The following is a 25399-nucleotide window of genomic DNA, read 5'->3' on the forward strand; positions in this document are numbered from 1 at the left end:
ACCAATAATTTTGATCCTGAAGTAAGCAAAACCAGTGTAATCGCACGTGTTCTTCCAGACTTCTCTTGTGACTGTGTGCAGATAAATCCAGGGGCCAGACAGTCCTGTCACATGAGGGCCCTCCTCCTGCAATCCACCCAGCTCTGCTGCATATGGTGCCTCATGAGTTTCACAGGACAGCACTGCGTTTCAGAGGTGTTTGTAAATATGGACTGAGAAATCGCCTCCATTACAAAACTATATTTCTTTTGGGTTTAAAGTCTTTGGGTCTGCAAGCAGACATGTTTATAAGAAAAAGGCACTCATTTGTAGAAACTTGCCCTGCATTTTTAGGTTCACAAGGCACTTAGGTCTTTTCTTGTTGAGGCAAAGTCTTACATAGCCCAAGCTAGTCTCAAGACTCTCAAATGAGCTCACTCCCGATCCTCCTGCCTCTGTCTCCTTGTGCTGGAATTACAACAGTGCATCACCAGGCTCTGTATACTTGCTTTGTGGGTCTTTTTTAAAATTTAATCTTATTTATGTATGTGACTGTGCATCTCTGTGTGTGTGTCTGCCATGTGTATGCAGGTGCCCACAGAGCCCAGAACAGGGTGTCAGCTCCCCTGAAGATGGACTTACAGGCAATTGTGAGCTGCCCAACATGGTTGATGGGAACAGAGTTCCAGTCCTGGGGGGCAGGGGGGCAGGGAGGAGGCAGGAAGTACTGGTAGAAAGGACTTATAACTGCTGAGTCATCTTTTTAGCTCCCGGTCTGTCTTCCTTCCTTCCTTCCTTCCTTCCTTCCTTCCTTCCTTCCTTCCTTCCTTCCTTCCTTCCTTCCTCTCTCTCTCTTATTTATTTATTTATTTATTTATTTATTTATTTATTTATTTACTTCAGGCAACATCTCACTATATAACCTTGGCTGGCCTGGGACTTGCTTTGTGGACCAGGCTGGCTTCAAACCCACAGATTTGCCTCCCTCTGCCTTGTGAGTGGCTGGCTTGTTTTTAAAAGCCAAGTTTAAGTTTTGCCCATTGTTTAAGTGAATGGGCAAAACCAGATAACCTTTTTTTTTTTCCCCCCAAAAACGGGGAAAAATCTATTTAGAGCTTTAATTTTTTTTGAAAAGCAACACAAGGACAAACATTCTGCTATGAAGAAGAAGGAGAAGGAGAAAAAGGAGAAGAGGAGGAGGAAGAAGAGGAGGAGGAAAAGAAGAAAAGAGGAGGAGGAGGAGGAGAAGAAGAAGAAGAAAAGAAAAGAGAAGAAGAGAAGAAGAAGGAGGAGGAGGAGGAAGAAGAGAAGAAGAAGAGAAGAAGAAGAGAAGAGGAGGAGGAGGAGGAGGAGGAGGAGGAGGAGAAGAAGAAGAAGAAGAAGAAGAAGAAGAAGAAGAAGAAGAAGAAGAAGAAGAAGAAGAGAAGAAGAGAAGAAGAAGAGACGAGAAGAAGAGAAGAAGAAGGAGGAGGAGGAAGAAGAAGAGAAGAAGAGAAGAAGAAGAGAAGAAGAGGAGGAGGAGGAGGAGGAGGAAGAAGAAGAGAAGAAGAGAAGAAGAGGAGGAGGAGGAGGAGGAGGAGGAGAAGTGGTATACATTAAAATTTGGTAGCTCTTTCCTCTGCTGGCTCCAGCACACTTGGGCCTGGCCTGACCTGGTCTTTTCCTGTGAAGGAGCTGAGCATGTTGAAAGCTCTAGGGTGTCCCGGTCAGGCCTAGCCCTCCCTCTGTGTCCTTGGGCAAGCTGTTTACCTTCGATGAGTGCCATTTTTTTCCATCTACAAGTGGAAGTCTGGATGGACAGAGGCTCTGGAAGGAGCTCAAGCAGTTTGTGACGTGTCTGGGAACCAGCACTGCACAGAGACCAGGCTAGTCCAAGGCGACAGAGCCACTAGAGGTCCATGACTGATTCTTCTTCCTGTCCCAAAGACATTTGAATTCATTTAGAAAGGATTTATTTTTATTATTCTTACATTGGGTGTCTGCGTGTGGCTCTGTGCACGTGAGTACAGGTACCCTGTGAGATGAGATGTGTCAGATCACCTGGAGCTGGAGTTCAGATGGATGTGAGCAGCCTAACGTGGTGCTGGCCACAAACTCAGATCCTCCGTAGGAGCAGTGTGTGTTCTCAACCATTAGGCCATGTTTGCAGCACCACCCCAAATCCTGTACATTTTTTAAAAAAGAATTATTTATCATATATATGTGAGTACACTGTAGCTGTCTTCAGACACACCAGAAGAGGGCATCGAATCCCATAACAGATGGTTGTGAGCCACCATGTGGTTGCTGGGAATTGAACTCAGGACCTCTGGAAGAGCAATCAGTGCCATCTCTCCAGCCCCAGCCCTGTGCATTTTAAAGGTTTGTTTCCTTGATTTTATGTGTAGGCTGTTATTATTATTATAAATATTATTGGTCATTGTTATTTGTTTTTTTTGAGACAGGGCCTCTGTTGCCTAGGTTGCCCTGTGCTCAAGGAATCCTCCTGTACTCAGCCTTTCAGGTACTTGTTCTACAGATGTATGCAGCCATGCCTAGCTTTCTAATTCTAACATTGTTCCTCCCTCACTCCCGGGCTTCTCCTTAAATAAATAAATATAACAAAGTCTACACTTGGCTGCTGTCATCATCTGTTTGCTTGTAACACAGTCCCTCACGATGGGTAAGTTATAAAGACAGAAGGTTCATTTTGTTTTCATGCCTCGGGGTCCATTTTCTGGGCTGCTGTGTTTCTCTCTCTGCCTGTCTGGCCGTGGTTCCAAGAAAGGATGCTTCTTATATCCAACTGGCACCTGACAGGTTTCAAAAATTGATTTATACCCGTGGTTACGGTCACCCAGGAGAACAGTGAGAAACAAGAGTCTTTTCTCCTCTTTCACATCAAATCGAGCCATTGCCTAAAGCTATTGGGGTGCTCTCCCTCTGGCCAGTCCTGGCTTGTCTTCTCCTGGAAGGTATATGTGTGTGTGTGTGTGTGTGTGTGTGTGTGTGTGTGTGTGTGTGTGTGTGTGTGTGTTTGCCATCCTCACTCACTGTCTCTTTCCAAGGGAGCCTGGGCTGAGGGCCTTATCCCCTGGGGACCAGCAGCTCAGAAAGGAACCCCGGTAGCATCATCTCCAGGAACCCGAGAGCTCAGAAGGGTTGGTCAGTCACTCTGGGGAGGGACTTGAAACCGCTCCAATAGACTCTTGTGTTGATGGTTGTTTATAGCATTAAAAACTGGATTGGTAGGGGACATCTTTAGCATACTTCTCTTTGGTGGCCTCCTTCCCTGGCTTCTGGCAGTGACTTAAGGGGCATGGTGAGGTTGTTTCTGGTTGAGAGAGAGAGAGAGAGGGAGAGAGAGAGAGAGACAGAGATAGAGACAGAGACAGAGACATACACAGAGAGAGAACATAGACAAATGTGAACATTTTCCAGTGAATATGATTTTTCTTGTAGTCTTAAGCGGTCCAATATTTGTATTTGAACAGAATAATAAATTTATTTTTGGTTGTACTCAGGCTCTGGCCAGTTGCCCTGAAAACTTTGAAACGTCTGAGAGCTACAATTTACAAGAGCTCTTTAAAACCCTGGTCCTCAGAAACCTTTCTTGCACAGACTGGGCTCCATAATTGTGTGGATTTGGAAGTGGCTTCATCCTCCAGCCCTTTTGGAGCCTAGCTGCCCCCAGTTCCCAGAGCATACTTCAGGCTCTGAGGGGAGGAGTAAGCAGAACAGCATTGGCTGCCATGTTGTCTGTTTCCTTCTCTGTAGAACCCTCTATGCCTGCTTTCTCATTGTAATACAACTTGGCTGGGGAATAGGGGCACTGGAGTGTCTCACTGGCCCTGGGCAGGCCTGGCCAAGGACATGATTCAAAGCAAGCATGAGGTACCTGGAGTTTAGGGAACCATGCCTGCCCTTTCCTCCACACTCCAGAATTTCCAAATTTTCTGATCTGCAAAGGCTCTTGGCAGGGTGATGGATGGTGTGGGAAGAGCCCAGATCTATAGTGAAGATTCTAGAAGGTGATCTGGCTTCCTGAGCATCTCTAAGGGTCGGGGGACTGTATCTTTCCTTTGAGTGCTGATGTTAGAGCTGTGTGTTAAGGAGTTAACCCTCCTCCACAACAAGCCCCTGAGGACTTGTGATCACCATGGCTCGTTGCTCTGTCGGTGACCATGTGGTGTGGCAGGACATTTGATCCTGCAACTGTGAAGAGATTGTGTTATTTACTAGAAAAAAAATCTGTTTCTAGTTGTGTGGCTCAGCCTCAGCACACACCTTTAATCCAAGAGCTTTCTGCTTGAATTCTATAAACAGGATTAAATAAAATCAACCGTATGTCAAGAGGTAGAGCAAGCAACCAGCTGGTAGGAAGTGAACACAAATTATTACAAGAAAACAAGGAAGGGCTGGACAGTGGTGGCGCACACCTTTAATCCCAGCACTCGGGAGGCAGAGGCAGGCAGATTTCTGAGTTCGAGGCCACCCTGGTCTACAGAGTGAGTTCCAGGACAGCCAGGGCTACACAGAGAAACCCTGTCTCGAAAAAACAAGAAAGAAAGAAAGAAAGAGAGAGAGAGAGAGAGAGAGAGAGAGAGAGAGAGAGAGAGAGAGAGAGAGAGAAAGAAAAAGAAAACAAGGAAGTCAGGAGGATGAATAGAGAGATGCACAGGAAGTTGAAGGGAGGGACATTTAATTTGAAGGAGGTTTTATTTTGTTTTGTTTTTGTTTTTGATTTTTGAGATGGCAAGAGAGAAGGGATTTGTTCTGGGACATCAGTGGAGTAGAAAGGTCGGCTGGATGTTTACTCTGCCTCTCTGAGCTAGCAGGCTTTCACCTGAGCATCTGACCCCCAAGTCTTCATTAGTAAAATCTAACAATCTAACATGGCCGAATCCTGCTCTGATCATCCTCTGTGTCCCCATCCTCTATCCTTACTGCTCCTTGTGAGATGTGTTCTGCAGGCCCCCTTTTTGGGCCTTGTCCTGGCTAGCTTCATGTCAACTTGACGACATAAACTAGAAGCATTAGGGAGGAGGGAGCCTCAAATGAGAAAATGCCACCATAAGATTGCACTTCAGACAAGCCTGTAGGGCATTTTCTTAATTAGTGATTGACAGGGAGGGCCCAGCCCATTGTGGGTGGTTCCATCCCTAGGTCCTGGGTTCTGTAAGCAAGCTGAGAAAAAGCCATGGGGGAGCAAGGCAGTGAGCAGCACCCTCCATAGCCTCTGCATCAGTGCCTGCCTCCATATTCCTGCCCTGCTTGGTTCCTGTCCTGGTGTTTTTCAGTGATGAACTACAATGGGGGAAGTGTAAGCTGAATAAACACTTTCCTCCCAGTTTGCCTTTCGGTCATGGTGTTTCCTCACAGCAATAGAAACCCTAAGTCAGGTCAGCATGGCTTCTGACGGAAATCCATCATTGTTCATAGCATGGTCCTTTATAGACAATGGCCTTTCCCCTCTAGTTGCTTTCAGAGTTCTCTTTTTCTTTGTCTCTCATTTTCCGAGCCCTGTTTGTGGCATGTCCTTTGCCTGACTGTGGTTTGCTGACATCCTTTCCTGGTGTAACCAGATGTGGCCATCTCCCTTTTGCACCCACCTTCAGGCTCTGGTCCAGGCGGGCTGAGTCTGATTAGCTTGCTGGCCTTCTTACTTGGGGACTAACTCCCTCCTGGGTTGGGCAAGGCACACTGAAGTCCACGCCAATGACATGATCTGGGTTCACATGGGTCAGATTAGGTCATCAGCGTAGTGAGCAGGATGTGCCAGGCTTTCAGGTCAGCCACCACCACCACCCCCCCGCCCCCCCAGCACCCAGGGCTCTCACACAGCTGTATGGTAGACATAACCAGGTCTAAAAGAAGAAGAAGGACTTGGACTGGAGAGATGGCTTAGTGGTTAATAGTATTGATTGGCTGCTCTTCCAGAGGTTCTGAGTTCAAGTCCCCGCAACCACGTGGTAGCTCACAACCATCTGTAATGAGATCTGGTGCCCTCTTCTGGCCTGCTGGCATACTTGCAGGCAGAATGCTGTATATGCAATAAATAAATAAATCTTAAAAAAAAAAAAAGAGGACGTCACCAGTCATTCTTGATCTTGTGGCTCAGAGTGACTTCCTCTCTGGACTTCCACTTCATGTGTAACTTTTGTTCAACTTGTATTTATGTATCCATTAGTCACGTGTTCACGTGAGTGTCTCCTTCATTTTTTCTTCCCAGCCACAACTTCTGATGAACCAAACCCTCCTGTTTTCTCCTTTCCTGTCCCATCACATCTGTTTAGTCCATCATATCTGTCTGTCTACCTGCCTCATCCTGCCCATCTATCCATTCCATTCTATCCTATCCTCTTCCACTGGCCCATCCTTCCCCATCATCCCTCTCTGCGTACAGTTGATGAAGCATCCTCTCTCAGACCCTTTGCTGTGTCTGTGGAGTGGAAGCTGCTCCCCTCTGACCCTCTTTGCAGGGTGGGGAGGAAGGAGAACAGGTATATCTTTCTCATCCTGTGGAGGCAAGCAGTTGGCTTCATAGGCCAGGCTTCAGGGGCGGGGGTTCTGGTGAGGGTGCCAGAGTGAGATTTGGGGAACCATGAGCAGCAAGGTCAGTTTGGAGGTGGTGCCTCTTGCCTCTGTCTGCCTCTGCCTGAGAAGTGGCATACGGAGGTGAGGAAGGTGGGTCATTCTCTCCAGCCATTGGAGGTAACCCAGGGTATGGGGTTCTTAGATATGAATGGCAGGTCGAAAGCCCGGGGAAGGCATGGGCTCATCAGAAACCACAGAGTAAAAATCAGTGACACAGTTAGGAGTAGGGTCTCTCATGTCCCCTTGTCTGGCACTTGTGGCCCTGTCACGTGGATTCTCCATGGCTCCTGATAGGGCTCGCTGGAGACAAAGGCGGGAGGAGACACAGCGCAAGCGTTCTATCCTTCTGTTCCACATGATTCACGTCATCTCCAGCCATGGCTGGAGCCATTCTGGTTTGTCATGGGAAAGTCAAGAGGATCAGAACTCCACAATCCATGATGTCCAAAGCCCAGGCTCTGCAGGCTGGAAACAAGGTCTGGTCTTGGGGACAGTGGTACATCTCAGAGAAAAAGGAGTTCTTAGGGACTAACTGTCCCCTCTCCCACTAGAGTCAGATCTCTCTCTAGTCCTGTGAGATCCCAGCTAGTGCATGCTATGAGATGGGACACAGCCCCCAGGACTCAGTATGGTAGGTGGCTGGCTGGCTGGCTGCCCTGGGAGCCAGTGGGTGGAGGGAGCTATGGAAGGGATGTTCTTTGTATGAGGTGGTAGGAAGGGTCTTCAGGTGGAGGGGATAGGAAAACCAAGAGAAGGCTGAACAGTGGTACCCCAGAGCTCGCTGGGCAGAGCAGAGTCCCTAGGCTGAGCCTGGCCGTGTGATTAAAAGGTTATCCTACACTGTACCCCAGGTGGTGTGCTTGCCCCGCTGTAGGGCATGCGCTCGGGACCCCTACATCTCTCTGTTGCTAGACATGGACATTCAACCACATCACAGATCAGCAAAGGCCAAACGGGTCCTCGGTGACATGTTTGTTGAAGTAGTTGACTCTAACAGTGGTTCTCAACTTGTGGGTCGAGACCCTTTTGGGCAGCTCAAAGGACCCTTTCACAGAAGTCACCAGAAAACATAGATATTTCCATTACGATTCATAACAGAGGCAAAATTACAGTTATGAAGTATTAGTGAAAATAATTTTATGGTTGGGGGGGTCATCACAACATGAGGAGCTGCTTTAAAGGGTCACAGCAGCTTTAGGAAGGTTGGGAACCACGGCATAGGGTCAGAACTGACATGTCTTCCACTGACTACAGTTGCCAACCTGGGAAGTGACAGAGATCTTCCTGAGAGGTTTCGGAGGTGGAGGGAGTCCCTGAATGTGTCGGAGAGCTTGTGAATCTACATCTTTAAGCTGTTTACTTAATTTATTTCAAGTGTTCCTACAGAACTTTCTGTGAGGCTGGCATGATGGTGCACACCTTTAAGTCTTAGCATTCAGGAGGAAGGTACGAATGCGTTTCTCTGTGGGTTCAAGGCCAGCCTGGTCTTCACAAAGAGTTCCAGGCCAACCAGGGCTACAGAGAAAGTTCTAGAAGAGGCTGGTTACATTGAAAGTTCTAGGACAGAGTTACTTACATAGAAAGTTCTAGGGCAGCCAGGGGGCTACATAGAGAGAAAAAAAAGAAAGAAAAGAAAAGAAAAGAAAGAAAGAAAAAGAAAAGAAGAGGGAAGGAGTTACTGTGGAGGGGATACAGCCCTGTGTGGGTAGTAAACCATCTATCTGGTCGCTCAGTTCCTCCCGGGGCAGCCTGTGCTCTCTGCATGTCCCCTGGACTCTGGAGGAGGGCCCCCAGGCTCAGGAATTTGGTAGCAGTCAGCTTCTCCCTCAGAGGACCCTGCTGGCGCCCTCTGGTGGGACCACTGCTCTCTACAGGTAGATAGCTAGTACTTTTTTCTTTTTCTTTTTCTTTTTTGAGACAGGGTTTCCTCTTGTAGTCCGGCCGTCCTGGAACAGGCCGGCCTCAAGTTCAAAGATCCTCCCCCCTCTGCCTTCCGAGTGCTGGGATCAAAGGCGTGTGCGCGCCCCTCTCCTGGTTTTCCATTCTTACTGGCAGGCCACTAGTGGCCTCGCTTGCTCTTGGAGCTTGCTCCTTAGAGAGGCTTCTGGATGGTCCCCATGGACCACAGAGAGGAAAGCGTTGTACTGGATGCATTTATTCAGCAGCTAGGCTTCCTGGGAGTGAGGCAGCCTGTTCCAGACTCCTCCGCTCCGTATTCCTGTGTCTGCCGAGCGGACTCCTCGCTGAGAAGTTGGAGGGGTTGCCTAAAAAAAAAAAAAAAAAAAAACCCTTAGTGTTTGGGCAAGTGGTGCTTTGAAAAGCTGTGTGCTCCTCCCCTGTATGCCTTGGAGGGTGGGCTGGAGAGGGTCAAGAGAGGGCAGGGCAAGAGGCAGGAACAGTTGCTATCTGAGGGGATGACACACCGGTGCACGGAGGGGCTCCTCGAGGAAGCACACACAGAGACTTCAGAGTTCCCAAATGTTTGGCTTTCGGCTACAAAAATATCTCTGTGGAGATAAACAGAGGGCCTATTCTGTTCTGGACAAACGCTGTGCTTCTTCCTGGCAGTACCATTTTATAGATGAGGGAAACTGAGGCTGAGCAAGGTTAAGCCCTGGTCATAGAGCGTAAAACAGCAACAGCAAAATCGAGGTCAGACCCGGCTCTGCTTGCTGCCTGCCCCTACCTGGCCTTTTGCCTACGGAGGCAAGCTGATGAGCAGAGAGGCCTCTGGGGCCTAGAGGCCGTGTGCATAGGATCACCTTCCTATGGCTCCTGCCTCAGTCTGCTGTACATTTCTTGACGCAGCCACTACCCAGTGGATCCCAGCTGGCTCTGGGATGCTTTCGTGCATTATCCCTCCCCCATGCTTTGTTGTGGCCCTAGAGGACAGGTTGGCCTCTGGGGCGTGCCCAGCACCGGGGGAAGCCACGGGGGAAATGAGGCCGAGGGGAAAAGTCTTAGTGCTCTCTCTCTCTCTCTCTCTCTCTCTCTCTCTCTCTCTCTCCTCCACACAGGGACTTGGGCTCCTTCAGAGAGCGGTTGCCATGCAGCCGTGTTTATTCAAGAGGAGCCTGGCAGAGAGCAGGAGTGTGCCAGCCGCGGCTGTGGGCTTTCTTGTACCTGCTTGGACAGAAGGCCGTGGCCTAGGCCTCCTAAGCTGGCCCTGGGCCAAGGCAGGCCAGGTGGGTGATGCCCTACCCTTGCCTCCCTCTGTGCAGGGACAGCATTGTTTCCAGAGAGACTAAGGACCCTGGATTCCTCCACTGACAGGGGATTGGCCTCTGGATGGAGAGGTGAGAGATACTGGCGTTCGCTCACCGAGCTGTTTGGATGGGAGGGCCAAGCCTTCGAAATCCTTTGAAGGAGGAGATCTGAACTTGAAGCAAGCAAAAAGAGCATAGTGAGGGGAGAGGGAAGCCGTGTCACAGTAGGAGATCTCTGCCTCTCTCTGGGTCTCTCTGAATGAGGCCAGACATGCTGCTGGCTGGCTGGTATGAGTCTAGGAAGAGGGCTGCTCTGGGCTGCTCCCTTCCCCAGGGTAGTGACCCTTGGCAATGGTTGGTTCTGCTCCTCTGGGCTAAATTCCCTGCGGGTGCTGAGAACGATGGTGCTGGCAGGAGTGGGGACAGTCCTAAGCTTGGGGACTAGAGCACCGAGTTACAGTGAAGGTTTGGAAAGATTCTGCTCTGGGTTTGAATTCTGACACCAGACACACTTACTGGACTATGGGGCTGGCGTTTGCACCTCTGAGTCTCAGTTTCCTTGTATGTAAAAGCTCTCCTGTCCCTGGTTTTGAGGGTGGAGATAGGTGGGCACTTGGCCAGCCCAAGGCCAGCGTGGAACTTTTGTTCTTGTGCCGCCAAGAAAGTGGAGATCGGCGTGTTTCTTGCTTGATTGATTTTGGTCTCCTAACACTGTGGTTCTACTGGCTACCATCCAGAACGAGGCCCACACTGATGGGAGGGGATTTGGAAGGGTGACTGTTTATTTTCCGTTTGTCTTTTGTGAGGCAGGGTAGCGCAGGCTGGCCTGGGAGTTGCTAGGTCACTGAAGATGGCTTTGAACTTCTGGTACCCCTGTCTCTCCAGAGCGCTGTGATCACAGGTGTGCCACTGTGCCTGCCCTCAGAAGGCCTCATTCTTCCTCAGAAGCGTAAAGGGTGAAGAGAGCTTCTATCTGTCTGGGCGTCAGTGTGGTAGCCATGGACCATGCTGGCCTCTGGTCCTAGGTGGGGGGAGTGACAGGCCCATAGCCAGGTCATCTTAGTCCTACATTGTTCTCACAACTGGCTGGAGTTCAGTCCAGGGAGCAGCAGATCCGAAGCAGGAGAATGTGGAGGAGGACTGGAGACGGGAGGATATGACCTAGGCTCTAATGAGACTTGCTTTTCAAGGCATATCGTCCCATCATTCCCGAGGGCCACCATTGTCAGGCAGTAAGGTATACTGTTTGTGATTCACAACCGGGTTCTGGGACAGCTATAAAAAGGAGTGCTGCCGGGGCCTCTGACCATGGCAGACCAGCCCATGGGACCTCTTTGTCCTTATCACAGCCACCTCCCGAATAGGGCTTATTACTCTCCTAGTTTCTTCTTCTTTTAGTACAAAGCCCTACCACCCATTTATGTGTTCCCAAGGATCCAGTTCATGCTCGCCTTCCTTCAGGTGCTTGGTAAACAGTGCCATAGTCAGTCATTGGGGGGGGGGGGGGAGGAGGAGGGGGGTTTCCTCCACTGAACTTACCGCTGTGGTCATCTGTGGCACAGTAAATATAGCAATCCTTTATTTTCATTGCCCTGTCTCCCGACGACGAGCCTTCCGCGCAACACATCCTTCCATTTCCCCGGTGAACATTTGGATTGCCTCCAGATTCGGCGGCTAGCCAGCTCCTGGCTGCTGTGAACGTTCTTATGCTTCTCCCCGGAGCGGACGCACAAGATCTAGTGTGGGTGGGCACCCAGGAGCGGAGATGCTGGCCCGGGGCGCGTGCACCTTGGGTGGAGCTGCTGGCCTGGGGCTCATGCACCTTGAGCTTTGATAGAGAACACAGGCCAGAGTCCAGGTGAAGGACCGTGTGCAACTTGCTTACGGTCAGCACGGGTTCCCGTCGCTCTCCACTCATGCCAGCATGGGGACCCCATCTCATCTTGACGCACACCAGTCTTTGTAGAGCAGTGGGCGCACCATGTTTCTAGCATTTCTCTGGTCACGGGGTTGAGGGTGGGAGGTTGGGGGTGGGGTGGGGTGGGAGGGTAACCCCACCCTGTGTACAGGCTCTGGGCTGCTATCTTCCTCCTGCTCTTCCTGCTGGAGGGCCAGTCTCCAGCCAGTGCTGTTACTTCTGTCCTGTTAGTCTTTGAGTTTCGGGCCTGGTCTCCAGGGCAGCTGTCTGGAAGCTGCAATTTCCATGTGGCCTCTTTCAAACCCTTTGATTCTCGCCCCTCCCCCCCCCCCACCTTCTTCCTCACCCTGGGATTTCCCTTCAATGCAAGGTTAGAATACAATGACTTTCTCCCAGGTAATAGCCGCCCTGTGGCCATGGGTCCCTGCTAGGATGGTTGATATTCTCCTTTAAAAATTTCATTTATGACTGTTATTGCGTGTGTGTGTGTATATTGTACATGCGCCATTGTGCCTCGGCACATGAGCAGAGGACGGAGGACAATTTACAGGAGTCAGTTCGTTCCTCACGTTGTAGGTTCTGGGGATTGACCTAAGGCTGTCAGGCTTGTGCCGCAAGAACGCGGATCCTCTGAGCCATCTTGTTAGTGCAACAGTTTGCTTTCTCATGACGGGCCTTTGGGAAAAGAACAAAGCTGAAGCCAGAAGTTCCCTGAGGGTCTTGCTAGACCTTTCTGAGGAGCTGTGAGGAGGAGAGTCCTGGATGTGCCAGGTAGGCCCTCAGATGGATTAGTGGAAGCAAGTGGCTCTGATTTCACCTGGACCAATGTTTCATCCCCTTTGACTCTCCCCTGAGCCTCTGGGAACCAGCCCACGCCCGTGGACTACAGCTGGATAATTTGAGTCTCAGAGATGGCCAAGGTCAAACCATACAGGACTTGTGTCCTGGTGACCATTGAGGGGCGGGGGGGGGGAGGTTTTAATGGGAGCCGGAGAAAGAAGATTCCCCTCTTTTCACTGAGGCCTTGCTAGCTGATGACCACCCCATATCTGCAGAGGTAGGGATAGACATTGGCTCCCAGTAGCCTTGTGTTTGCATTTATGACTGGATACTGTGTGCCCTCTGAAGTTCATACTGAATGGCTGATACCCCTCCCCCATAAATCAGTGCTAGAGGAGGGCCTTCATGGGTGTCATTAAGTTCAAAGGTCGTGACAGTGGGGACCCCATGAGGTGCGAGTGCCCCACAAGAAGGGACGAGAGAGCTTGTTCTTCCTCGGCTCTGCGGGAGCATCCTAAGAAGAGCCCTCAGCAACTTAGCAAGTCCTCAGCAGGCCTGAATTACCCAGCGCCTTGACCCTGGCATCTCCAACCGGGAACCACGTGGGATTCTATCTGCTGTTTAAGGCTGCTCCCCGCAGGCTTCAACAAACTAGCTGGAGACCAGACACACTAAGGGAAGAGAGAGTTGACCTCCAACGCCCTCCCACCCTGACCCCTCACAGCAGGTCCAGATGCTGTGTTCAATGCCTAGTGGGTGTTTGGATTCATCTCTCATTTATACTGCGCATCCACACGGCACACACAACAGGGTCACATCCAGTAGATTTTCAATTTTTGTAAATGCAAACAGAAATTAGGAGTCCTGTTGTCGTTAGGGCCGCCGCTCAGCTGTGCAAGTTCCTCTCCTCATCCTTGAAGGGCCACAGTGAACATATGACAGCAGCGTGTATGGTGTGAGAGGTGTCCCCTAGCTCATGACGCCTTATGCAGCCTGGAGAAGCAGGCACAGTGGCGTGTTTGCACTCACGTTTGCTGATGATCACCAACAGTTTAAACTCGGCTTTCCTTTACTCCGTAGACTCTTCTTCTTCTTCTTCTTTTTTTTTTTTCCGAGACAGGGTTTCTCTGTATAGCCCTGGCTGTCCTGGAACTCACTCTGTAGACCAGGCTGGCCTTGAACTCAGAAATCCACCTGCTTCTGCCTCCCGAGTGCTGGGATTAAAGGCGTGCGCCACCACACCCGGCTCTCGTAGACTCTTCTAAATCTCCTCCATTCGCCTTCAGTGCTGGGGCTCAGACCCAGAGCCTCATGCACGATACACTACCACTGAGCTATCTGAGCTATTTCCTCGGCTCTTTCCCTGCATCTTTTGGCTCTGTGATGGCTGGTCTGGTGTGTCAACTTGACACAGGCTGGAGTGAGTTATCACAGAGAAAGGAGCTTCAGTTGGGGAAGTGCCTCCAAGAGATCCAGCTGTGGGGCATTTTCTCTGGTTTGTGATCAAGCTGGGGAGGGCCCCTTGTGTGTGGTACCATCTCTGGGTCTTTGGTTCTATAAGAAAGCAAGCTGAGCAAAGCAGGGGAAGCAAGCCAGTAAGGAACATCCCTCCATGGCCTCTGCATCAGCTCCTGCTTCCTGTCCTTGCTTGAGTTCCAGTCCTGACTTCCTTTGATGATCAACAGCAATGTGGAAATGTAAGCTGAATAAACCCTTTCCTCCCCAACTTGCTTCTTGGTCATGATGATTGTGCAGGAATAGAACCCCTGAGTGAGACAGGCCCCATGATTCTCATATTAGAATTCCCTGTGTGGGAGGTTGGGGATGCCGCTCAGCTTCTGAGGTAGTCATGGGTGCATACCGCCCTCTTCTTTCCTCATCCTAGCTACTATTCCTTCGTCCCCTGAACACACATGTGAGAGTGTACACACACACACACACACACACACACACACACACACACACTGGAGGTCACATTTCCTGATTCTGTGGTGCATTAAAAAAAAGGTAGGTAAAGCGCTGTTTGTGGGTGTGAGATGTGTGGGTTCCTGGTGGTATGCCCCGGAGGCGATCACAAGGTTACCAGCTTCTCCAGATGGTGCTCTTTAAGGAGTCTTCTGGAGATTTTCTCAGCAGAGTGGCACCGGGTCCGTTATCCCGAGTGAGTGTCATGCCTTAGCCAGCACCTGCTCTGCCCAGAAACCTTGGGAGATACGGCTGGCTGGCACGCTCTGTCAGGAGCATCCCCACTTGGCTCCTGACCTCAGCCAGGCTCTTGCAGCTTCCTGCCCCAAAGGCTTTCAATGGGTCCAGGGTTCTCTTCAGGAACTGCCAGCCCAGCAGGACTCTCACCACACAGTGCCCACTGTGAACAGAGATGGCTAGACACAGCATTCCATGATGGTCTTTTGATTTTTCAGTTCTAGGTATTATACCCAGGGCCTCAAACACGCTGGACAAAATGCTTATCATACAGTGACCTTTTATTTTCGACTTTTTATTTTGATACAGTATCTTACTAAGTTGCCCAGGCTGGCCTTAAACTTTCTCTCCTCCATTCTCAGCCTCCCATCAGGAGTGTGTAAAAAATTTACATATATTACATATATTATACATATATTACATATATAATATTTTATATAACACATAAATTATATGTGGAATTTTATAATATATAAACTATATACATAATTTTACACATACACATAAAATATATTTACTTTTATTCTTTGACAATTTCATCCATATGTATAATGTATAATGTGTCCATCCATCTCTGACTACCCAAAATTCCCCAACACACTGCCTCCCCTGCCTCCTGTCTTTTTAAGGACCCACTGAGTCCACTTTGTGCTGCCCGCTGTGGCAGACTGGATCCTTTTGAGGCAGCAGCAGCAGCAGCGGCAGTGCGCCCATGAGCCCAGACACAGGACACAGTGTTTCTCGGTCGGTCCACCTCCCTGTGCCCCAGCTCCTGAACTTGTTCTTCCCCTTCCTTGAAGTGCCTGAGCCTGGGGGCGGTGGGGGGGGGGGCGCTTGAGTTCGGTGTCTCATTTAGGGCTGAGTACTAAGCAGCTGTTAGATTTTCTGAGTATGCCTCCTTTTTATTTTTTTTTATGCTTGATTTAATTATTTAGGTGTGTGTGTCCATCTATCTGTCTCTGTGTGTATGTATGTTGGTGCCTGCAGAGGCCAAAAGAGGGTGTCTGATCCCTTGGAGCTGGAGTTTTGGGCTGCTGTGAGCTGCCAGCTGTGGCTTCTGGGAACTGACTTGAGGTCCTCTGCAAGACCAGCCAGTACTCTTAGAAGCTGAGCCAGCTCTCCAGCCCCTTGGGTTCTCTTGATAACCTTGTGAGATAGATGCTTTTAATCCCATTTTGCTGTGAAACAGAAGCTCATAGAGGTTTACTGATGTGCCTGAGGCCACAGAGTCAGTGGGTGGTCTGGCTATTGGCGCCCGAGTAAAGAGTGGCACAATGTGTGTGTGCGTGCGCGTGTGCGTGTGCGTGTGCGTGTGAGTGTGTGTGAGTGTGCATGTGAGTGTGTGTGAGTGTGCGAGTGTGCATGTGAGTGTGTGAGTGTGCATGTGAGTGTGTGTGAGTGTGCATGTGTGTTTGTGTGTCTGTGTGAGTGTGAGTGTGTGAGAGTGTGAGTGTGTGTGAGAGTGTGTGTGAGTATGTGTGAGTGTGTGAGTGAGTGTGTTTGTGTGAGTGTGTGTATGTGTGTGTGTTTGAGTGTGCGTGTGAGTGTGTGAGTGTGTGTGAGTGTATGTATGTAAGTGAGTGTGTGTGTGTGTGTGACTGTGCGAGTGAGTGTATATGTGAGTGTGTGTGTGTATATGTGTGAGTGTGTGTGTGTGAGTGAGTGTGTGTATGTGTGTGTGTGTCCACAGAGTGCCGGCTTTTACTCTTCTGCAGCTGTGTGGCCTTGACCTGCTTTCCTGACCTCTCCGTGCCTTAGTCATCTTTATCTCTAAAACTAGGGTCAGAAAATCTGCTTTCTTGCTCTATTTCCAAGGCAAATGGCCTTCTCGGAATCATGCTGCACAGGACCTGAAGCACAGTGACACGGAACTGAAGGACATTAAGTTCCCTCACGTAGGGTTTTCTAGGCAAGACCATGATGATATGCCCCCACCTTGAATTCATTTCCTTCCAATACTAACACTTACCAAGGCATTTCTATACACCAGGCACCGTGTTTGGCCCTTTGTATTTCCTTGTGAGTGTGTGCATGTGTGTGAAAGTGTGTGTAGGTGCATGTTTGTGTGTAGGCCAAGCCCAGATGTCATTCTTTGGTACTGTCCACCTTGTGTTTTTGAGTCAGGGTATTGTTGGCTAAAGGTCACTGAGTAGGCTAGGCTGTTAGGTCCTAGGGATCCATGGGTCTCTGCTTTCCCAGTGCTAGAATTACACTGTCCTTTTTTAAACACAACCAAAAAATCCCAAAACCAAGTTCTGAGGGTTTGAACTAGGATTCTCATGACTGCCCAGAAAGCATTTTAGCCATACCAGACCATCTCCCCAGGACCTTCTTTATATTCCTGCAGGCTGCTAGCTGGCCTGTGCCTTGTGTTATTTAAGTGGTAGAGCGCTTACAGGAGTATCAACTCCATCTATCTTATAATGGAGGGATGATGGTACCAGCAGGCAGTGGGGTGATTGCAGAGATAGTGGAGGGGGCCTCCCGCTTGTGTGTGGGGTTTTTCTTTGAACTTTCTTCTCACTGGCCTACAAGCCAGTTTCAGTGGGAGCCTGGAGCTCTGAGTGGGTGGGAGGGCCTGGGTGTGGTGGGTGTGGGCAGCAGTCTTCCTGGTCAGGGTGGAGGTGGCTTGGCACCTGTGCTAATCAGCTTTCCCTTGCTTGAGAAATCTGACTTGAAGGGCGGATTTGGTCCTGGCTCATGGGTTCTGAGGTTTCAGTCCATGGTTGCTGGCCTTGCTGTTTCTGGGCCTGTGGTGAAGTGAGCAATGTGGTAGGATATACAGGGCGGGGCAGAGCGGCTAGACTCGAGGCAGAGGAGGAAGAAAAGAGTAAGGTGAGAGAGGAGCTGAGGCCCCCTTATCTCCCTCAAAGATCAATGGCCAAGGCCTGCTCTACTCTTTAAAGGTTCCGCCCTCCCCTTGTCTCCAGCTTCCCTGACCTTCTTATGAAAATATCAAGGAATTGTCTGCTCATTGCGCCAGCTTCAAGCTCTCCTGTCTATACCCCAACCCCGGTCCCCAGTACCACAGTTGACATTGGATGTCTTCCTCAGTCACTGGCCCTGTTGTTGCTGCTGCTGTTGTTTTTGACCAAGTCTCTCACGGAAGCTGGATCATTCTATTTGTCTAGACCTGTGGTTCTCAATTTGTGGGTCAAGACCCCCTTGGGGTCCCCTATCAGATAGATATCCTGCATATCAGATATTTCTATTACAATTTGCTCCAACAGTAGCAAAGCGAGTTCTCAAGTAACAAGGAAGTCATTTTATGGTGGGGAGGTCACTGAAGGGTCGCAGCTTTCTGAAGCTTCAGGATCCTAGACAGTTGACAGCAAGCCTCAGGAACCTTCTCTTTCGGCCTCCCTGGCTCTCTGGGATTACAGATGTGCGCTGCCACGCCCAGGTGTTTTTATGTGGTTTCTGCGGATTGGAACTGGAGTCCTCACGCTTTCGTAACAAGCTTTGCGCCGACTAAGCCTTTGTTAGCGGCAGCTGTATTAATGCCAGGCGCACTGATCGCTAAGTAGGGGTCAGACCCCGCATTAAGTGATTATCTCTGGTTATTGAATAGGCACTGAGGCTTGCTTGGGGCTTATCTCTCTTCACAGCAGCAGAACCTGAGCTTAAGAGGCTGTCAGGAAGGTGCTTCCAGTCGTGCCACGCTCAGGGGCTGGGTGTGATCTCACACACCTTTGTATCCTAGCATCTGGGATATGGTGGTCTGGCTTGAGCTGCAGACCTCTAGTGACAGCTCGAAGATTAGAGTCATCAGGCCACCTAAGGACAGTGGGGTTTCCCTGGAGGTCTATGGCCGGGCTGCCTCATGGAAGGAGAGGTGGGTGAGGGCTTTGAGGTGTATGGCTGCTCCTCATTCCCCAGGGAGAAAGAAAAGGACCTTCCATCCGGCCACCACCTTCCCAGGCTAGGCCTCCGGGTCCCCAGACCCATGGGTGCATTTGTCTCTCCATGCCTGGGGCCAGTTGACATCCCAAGTCAGGCCCAGCAAAGTTGCTTTTCCCTCAGTTAACTTTTTGGACAACTGTGTGGTCCCCCTCCATGTCTACCTGCTCAGATAATGTGAGTGTCCCTCAGTCCCTCCTGGCATGGCAGTGAATACTTAGTCTGACTCATGGGACAGTGCATAAGTGCTTGTCCCTGACAGGGCGGCAGTGAGTCTTCACTTGCTTTTCCTGCTCTTACGGAGTGTTGTCCCTCCTGCCTTGGTGACAATGCCTGTTCACATAGAAACACACACTCATAGTATCCCTGGCCTTGGTTCCTGTGGTCTGTGAGAGGCACAGGGGCGGTCACACTTTGTTCTTGGGGCTGACATACTCCTGAGCCAATGCTAAGTTTGTTTCCATTCCACTTGAAACCTGAGTCTCTTCTGTCCCAAAGCTTTATTTCTGTAGCGTGGGTCACCATGGAACCTGTGGCCACAGCTTTAATGGATGGAACAGACAATAGTTATTTATTTGCACTGGGAAACTGAGGCTGAGAGTAAGGGATCAGCAGCCATTCGGGACGTGGAGAACATTGAGAAATGAGACTAGAATTCTGCTCACTAGAATCTTCTTGCTGTTTGAGCTCTTTAGGTTGAGGTTGGATGATTCAACAGGCAACGAGAGTAAAACTTTTGAAGAGTGCTGTGTACAAATGAGACCTTCGTGGATTCTACCTAGGGGGCGGGGGTTGAGTGGCATCTGAGCCAAGTCCAGAGGTCTGTCTTAGGGTCTGAGTGATCTTCCTGTGCCGGTGTGGTGTGGTGTGGTGGGGTGGGGTGTGGTGTGGTGTGGTGTGTGTGTGTGTGTCACTCATGGTTGTCACATGGGACATAGCTGCTTGTCTATTAGCCACTGTGGCCACCTTCTTTGAGGTCAGGTGCCTGGGAGACCCTGCTCTGTAGATCTTTGGGGACAGAGGGGTTGAACATGCAGACCTAACCAGGGCTTGTTGATGAATGTCCTGTGCTAAGCTAGGCAATGGCCAGTGGTTTTCTTTCTGTGAATCCCCCAGGCCATGGAGGAATGAGGCTGCCTTAGGCTGTGGACATTCTGACTTCCAAGAGGTAGCCAGTGAGGGCCATCCTGTTCCCAAGGCATTGCAGTAGCACGAGTAGAAAAACTGGCATGGTTTGTCTTCGTGGGCAAATCCAAATTGTCTGTTTAGAAGGGAGCTCTTGGAGTGAACCCAGATATCAATAAGTACCTGGACAGTCTACAGTGAGAGCAAGCCAGCGAGCAAAGGTCTCGGAACCAGAACCGTAGCCCAGTGGCTCAGTCCTGATTGAACATCAAAAATTACTTTGAATTTAAAACAACATGCACGTCCTTGTTAGCCTGCTTAGTAGCATAACTCAATGGGGGCAGGCCTGTGTGGTGGTGTCTCAGCCTGTAATTTTAATCAGACTTTAGGTGATTGAAAGCTTTAGCCGTGATTGAGGACAAGAATCTAGATAGATGTTTCCTATTTACTTAGACTGTCCACAGACAGTGTATCCTCTGATGAGAGTCAATTCTTGGGGCTTTCAAAGGCCTGGTAGAGTAGTCCTGAGTCTTTTAGGAAAGATGGTGGCCTGGCCAGTGTCTTAAGCCTGCCCCCCCCCCCCAATCTCTCTGGCTGAAGGATGGGGTGTTGTCTCTGTGAAATAGAGTCTTCCCTATTGCCTTGGAAGGAGCACCTCATCTCTCACAGGCCTTCCTGGCTGCTGCCATCACCATGTGGTTCAGTCCTCCTCAGAGTAGTCACTGAGGAAAATTCTGGGACAAAGGACCCAACTGGCTTGAGGTGGTGCTAAGCAGGCAGACAGGGCTGGGTCAGGGCTGGGTCTCATTCAACCTGTTGGGCCAGACTTTGCTGGGCACTCCCCTGTCTTCTGGGGCCAGGCAGGGCTTGTGGCAGGCTGGTTTCCAGGCAGAAGGAAGGTTTCTCAGTTCCTGAGCTAAGTTTTGTTGCTCAACTAAAGGGAGCTGGCACAGTGCCCTTGCCTGTACCCAGACAGCATCTGGAGGGAGGCACACCGGGAGGCTCAATCAACTCTGCCGCTAAGCTGGTCTGGTTATCCCCAGACTCCGCCTGTCACCCTCTCTCAAGAAGAAATGCATAAAGCTGTGTGGAGTTTCCGAGCCTGCAGTGAGGCTCCCTTGTCAAAGGAGAAGTGAAACTCAGTGAAGGGCAAGAGCTGATGGCTGACCCCAAAGGCTTGAGGGGGAGAGGGGAGAAAGGCTCAGAGTGAATAAGCTGAGGTAAACAAATGGCAAGGTGGCCAAGACGGAGAGGTGTGGCTTGTTCAGTCAGATGAGAATAAGTGCCAAGGTCTTCATGCAGGTGCAGACAGGCCTAAGCTGAGAGCAGCCAGTATTGAGGCAACCCTGCCGACACCCCAAGCTTTAGCTGAGGGTCAGTGTCCATCACAGACTCCAGGCAGCTCTGCAAAGGGCTTTGGAAGAAAATAGAAAGCACTGGAAAGAGTGATAGGATTTTACCTTCCTCGAGGCTTGAAGATGTCATGTCCAAGTAACATCGGGTGACAGGTTGATCAGGCTCCATTGAGACTCCTCCTAGTGAACTCTTTTCTTTGGGACTCAGGATCTTGGGCATTTCTGAGAGAGGGCAAAGGTCAGGAAAGACAGGAGGGCATCCTGGGCCTGGCACTGATCTCTTTACCTCAGCCAGGCTTTAGTTCCAGTGGATCGCACAGAGGGTTTAAAAGTGTTTTTTGTTTTTTGTTTTGTTTGCACATAGGGCCCTGGATGTCACAGACCAGCATCCTTTGGACCCCTGAGGCCTGCACTCAGGGCCCAGGGACAACCGCTACCTCCAGGCAACCTGGTGGGCACCTTCCCCACCTGGGGCATGGACACCCGTGACGATGTCACTCTAGGTAGGGGGACCTTGATGGGCTGTGGAACTTCCTCAGATAGTCCAGGGGTCACGCTCCTCTGGGGAGATGCAGCCAGGTGGTGGCTGACCACAGGCTGATACTGGGTTTCCTGATTTCAATTGTCTTGACTGCAAGGCTCCCTGGTCTTCTGGGAGTGTGGGGTGCCCTGGGGACTCTGGATGGCTTTGTGTCTGCTCTGAGACAAGGTAGGTTGGTTCCTTGAAGGGTTAATACAATCTTGTGGTTGTGAGTGTGTGGGTGGCAGGGTCCAGGCACTCCTGTTTCTGGTGGAAACAGATTTCCCCATCCCCCAGATGAAATGGATGATTGTCAAGTGCAGAGTTGCTGTTAAACTCAGATAGGCCCAGATGTAGCAGGTATGTGCAGGGGACTTTGGTAAAGAAGGTAGTGGCTGGGAGATATGTTCTTCTTAGGCAGTATACTGCAAAATATGAAAACAACTTGGTAATTAATAACTTAATCAGCCGGGCGTGGTGGCACACACCTTTAATCCCAGCACTTGGGAGGGAGAGGCAGGTATATTTCTGAGTTCGAGGCCAGTCTGGTCTACAGAGTGAGTTCCAGGACAGCCAGGGCTACACAGAGAAACCCTGTCTCAAAAAACCAAAAACCAAACCAAACCAAACCAAACCAAAACAAAACAAAAAAAACCCAAAACAAAAAAACAACAATAACAAAACAACAACAACAACAAAAAACCCCCAAAAACCAAAAAACCTTAATCAGTTCTAGCCTGGCCTCAGAGTCTAGTGGTGAACAGAGAAAGGCTGAAAGCCTAAGAAAAATCTAGGGATAGGACGAAGGTATTTTATGAACTCCAGTGCAGTCCAAGTAGTTTGTTTTACAAGTATGAAATTGAATCCCAGAGAGGGTAGTTTATTTCCTCAAGGTCACACAGCAATAGAAACAAGAACAACCAAAACACCCAAGTCCTGCTCTGGTGTGTGTGTGTGTGTGTGTGTGTGTGTGTGTGTGTGTGTGTGTGTGTGTGTGTGTAGGAGGGTGACTGAATGTCCCCCTGTAGGTGGGCTTACCTGCTGATAGGTTCAGCCCTTATGTGGTTCTGAGCTGTGCTTGGGAGGGTCTGGGCCTGAGACTATGGTGGACTGACATTTGTTAAGTGCAGAGGGAGAGGACTCGGGCCTGTGGGGCCAAAGACAGGGGAAGGCTTCCCTTTTTTTAAAATTTTTTCATATTTTTTTATAGTCTTTCTTTTCCCTCGACTCCTCCCAGATCTTCCTACTTCTCTACCCACCCAACTCCATGATATCTCTTTCTCAAAACAAATGATAAAAATAAACACACAAAAAACTCAAGACAAAAAAAAATATATCCAAATGTAACCAAATGAGACCAAGAGCCCACAGCAAAACTAACTAACAAACTGCGGGAGGAGCTTGGTTAGTATTGGTTGGCCACTGCCCTGACATGGAGCCTGCCTGGATTGCAGCTGATGTATCTAAAGTTGCTCCACTGGAGAAAACGGACTTCCCCTTTCCTCGCAGGCATCATTTGCAGGTAGTAGTAGCTTTGATGAGGGCCCATCCCTAGCCATCTCTCTTTTCTTTCCCTGGTTTCTGCTCTGCTTTCTCCCCTACTGGGAAGCCTTCTCCTCTCTGCCCCTGACCCAGGGCTTTCTGTGCTGTTGCTTATTCTTCATCATCTACCTGTCACTGTGTCACTGGCTCCTAGGCTCCTCCAAGAGAGGTCCAGGGCAGTCAGTGTGTACAGACCACAATCCCGGCACAGTACTGGGGCTAGGAAATGAAGGGAGCCGTTTGCTAAACCAGGGAGGCAGTGGAGCGAAGACTAGAGATTAGTGCTTGAGGCCTTCGGGGAAGAGGCAGGTAGTGGATGATGCTCTGAGGCAGGCCTTCACTAAGGCAAAGGCAGTTATCTGTAATGGGTGCCAGAGAGTGGCCCAGGAAGAACACCGAGAACCACTGTGACAGAAGCCAGGGCTGTGATCAGCAGGGACCAGTTTTACTGGCTGCCGGAGGAAGAGACTCCAAAGGAGGCTGAAAAAGGCCTAACTAGGGGGCTTGACCCAAAGCTGGAGGGTGGTAGAAAGCAGACAGAGAGGGAGAAATAAGGCAGAGAGGAAGAAAACAGAGAAGGAGGAGGCAGGCAGAGAGGGAGGAAGCAGGCAGAATGAGGGATGTTAGCAAAGGCTGAAGCTGGTAGGATTTGTGGGATTCTTTGAAGTTACTACCCATCTGGAACCCCTCTCAGGGGACCAGGCTCTGGTGTGAGGACTGAGTTCTTGTAGCAGAGAGATGGTCGTGGGGTATGGTTACGCCTGCTTTTCTTTTATACTCTGGTTTGACCCTAGAGGGCTTTAAGGTACCCTTTTCCTCTGATTCTGTCCCCAGCCAAAGTTCCGGCTCCAGTGGCTGTGTACTGTGGGAGTGTCCCTCGGACTAGTGTTGGGCTCCGAGCGCCCCCACCTGGAGGCATCGACTCCAGTCTTCTTGCTCACGATGAAGGTGAGGACCTGGCCCAGCGACTTGGTTTCTCCAAATTGCTCTGGTGACCCCTCTGAGGTATTTGACATGGGCCAGGAGAGGAGGATCCCTTAGAAACTACCCAGTCAAGGCCACTGGCCACATTGCTGGAAGCCAGGCCAGAGGAGGAAATGATGGTGTCTGGATGTTTGGACATTCTCCATCTGTGGCAGGTGTCTTTGTATCATGGACGTTTAAGATGCTTCTAGAGATTATTATCAGGACGTTTGAGGAAGCAGAGTTTCAGAGTTCAATGAAAATCATACTCAACTACATGATAAGTTTGAGGCTAACCTGGGTTACATGAGACTCTGTATAAAAGAAAAAAATTAAAAGCTGGAAATTATATACTTGTGAGAATTTAAATATGACAGAAATTTTATATATCAATTTTTATGTGAGTGGAGTGATGTCTACTTTTTTTTACTTTCTTTTTTTAAAAAAGATTTCTTTATTATTATACATAAGTACACTGTAGCTAACTTCAGACACACCAGAAAAGGGCGTCAGATCTCATTACGGGTCGTTGTGAGCCACCATGTGGTTGCTGGGATTTGAACTCAGGACCTTCCGAAGAGCAGTCAGTGCTCTTACCCACTGAGCCATCTCACCAGCCCGATGTCTACTTTTAAGAATGATTTTAAGTAGAGTAGCAAAGCAAAGAAAAACTAAACCAACCAAACACCAAACCTCCCCAAATCTCTGAAACCAAAACCTTAAACAAAAAGTAGGAACAAACAAACAAAAATATCGCTTGGGTCTCCTCAGGGATTGAGGGTGGTAGAGGGAGCCTCCAGAGATGGGAAAGAGGTCCTCTCAGTATGGATTAGCCCTCTATGAACCTGGAACCTCTCAAACTCCAGCAAGACGAGGCCAGCCTCCCTGGGGGCCTGCGTCTTGACCTCGGGAAGGCACCAGACATGAGTAGCAAGAGGGGGAGTCACAAGCATGGCGGCCCTGCTCTGGTGTTTGTCCTGACTTCACTTAGCACCTCTGTCACCTTCTGCTCCTGGACTCTGCTCTGGTGTCTAGCTATCGGATGTCTAGGGCAGGGCTCAGCCTCTTTGCTCTGCATGGAGGCTTCCACGACTCTGCAGGTGTGTGTTCTCTCAGGCTGTGGCTGTCCCGGGAGTTTGGCTGTCCCGGGATTGTATGCCAGCTACAGCGGAACCTCTGCAGGATGAGCATCAGGTCTTAGGACTTCTGTCGAGGGATTCTGAGGAGAGAGACAATGTGGTTGAGCTTTTAAAGCCCCCTGCCCACAATTTCCCTCACGTTTCCAGGTTCTAGGACTCTTCTGGGCCCAGAAGTTCACCCAGCCCTTCACAAC

The 25399-nt window shown here is 49.9% G+C and overlaps 1 protein-coding gene across 11 annotated transcripts in view; it reads left to right on the plus strand.

Moving 5' to 3' along the window:
* The first annotated feature begins 9507 nt into the window (after positions 1–9507).
* Togaram2 (TOG array regulator of axonemal microtubules 2) overlaps positions 9508–25399 on the plus strand; it is a 56516-nt gene continuing 40624 nt past the window's right edge. Inside the window, exons 1-3 of one of the 11 annotated variants that reach the window (XM_006524407.4) lie at positions 9508–9740; positions 21406–21544; positions 23938–24051. In XM_006524407.4, the coding sequence (XP_006524470.2) occupies positions 9603–9740; positions 21406–21544; positions 23938–24051 (391 nt within the window). In that variant the 5' untranslated portion in view covers positions 9508–9602. Of the gene's footprint in view, positions 9852–10537; positions 10663–10854; positions 10999–11305; positions 11648–21010; positions 21061–21405; positions 21545–23937; positions 24052–25399 lie in introns of those variants that run through there. The other 10 variants (XM_006524399.4, XM_006524396.3, XM_006524397.4 and 7 more) reach the window with 10 other exon arrangements.

This window comes from Mus musculus, chromosome 17 (genome assembly GCF_000001635.26).
Source record: "Mus musculus strain C57BL/6J chromosome 17, GRCm38.p6 C57BL/6J".
In the NCBI taxonomy this organism is placed as follows: domain Eukaryota; kingdom Metazoa; phylum Chordata; class Mammalia; order Rodentia; family Muridae; genus Mus; species Mus musculus.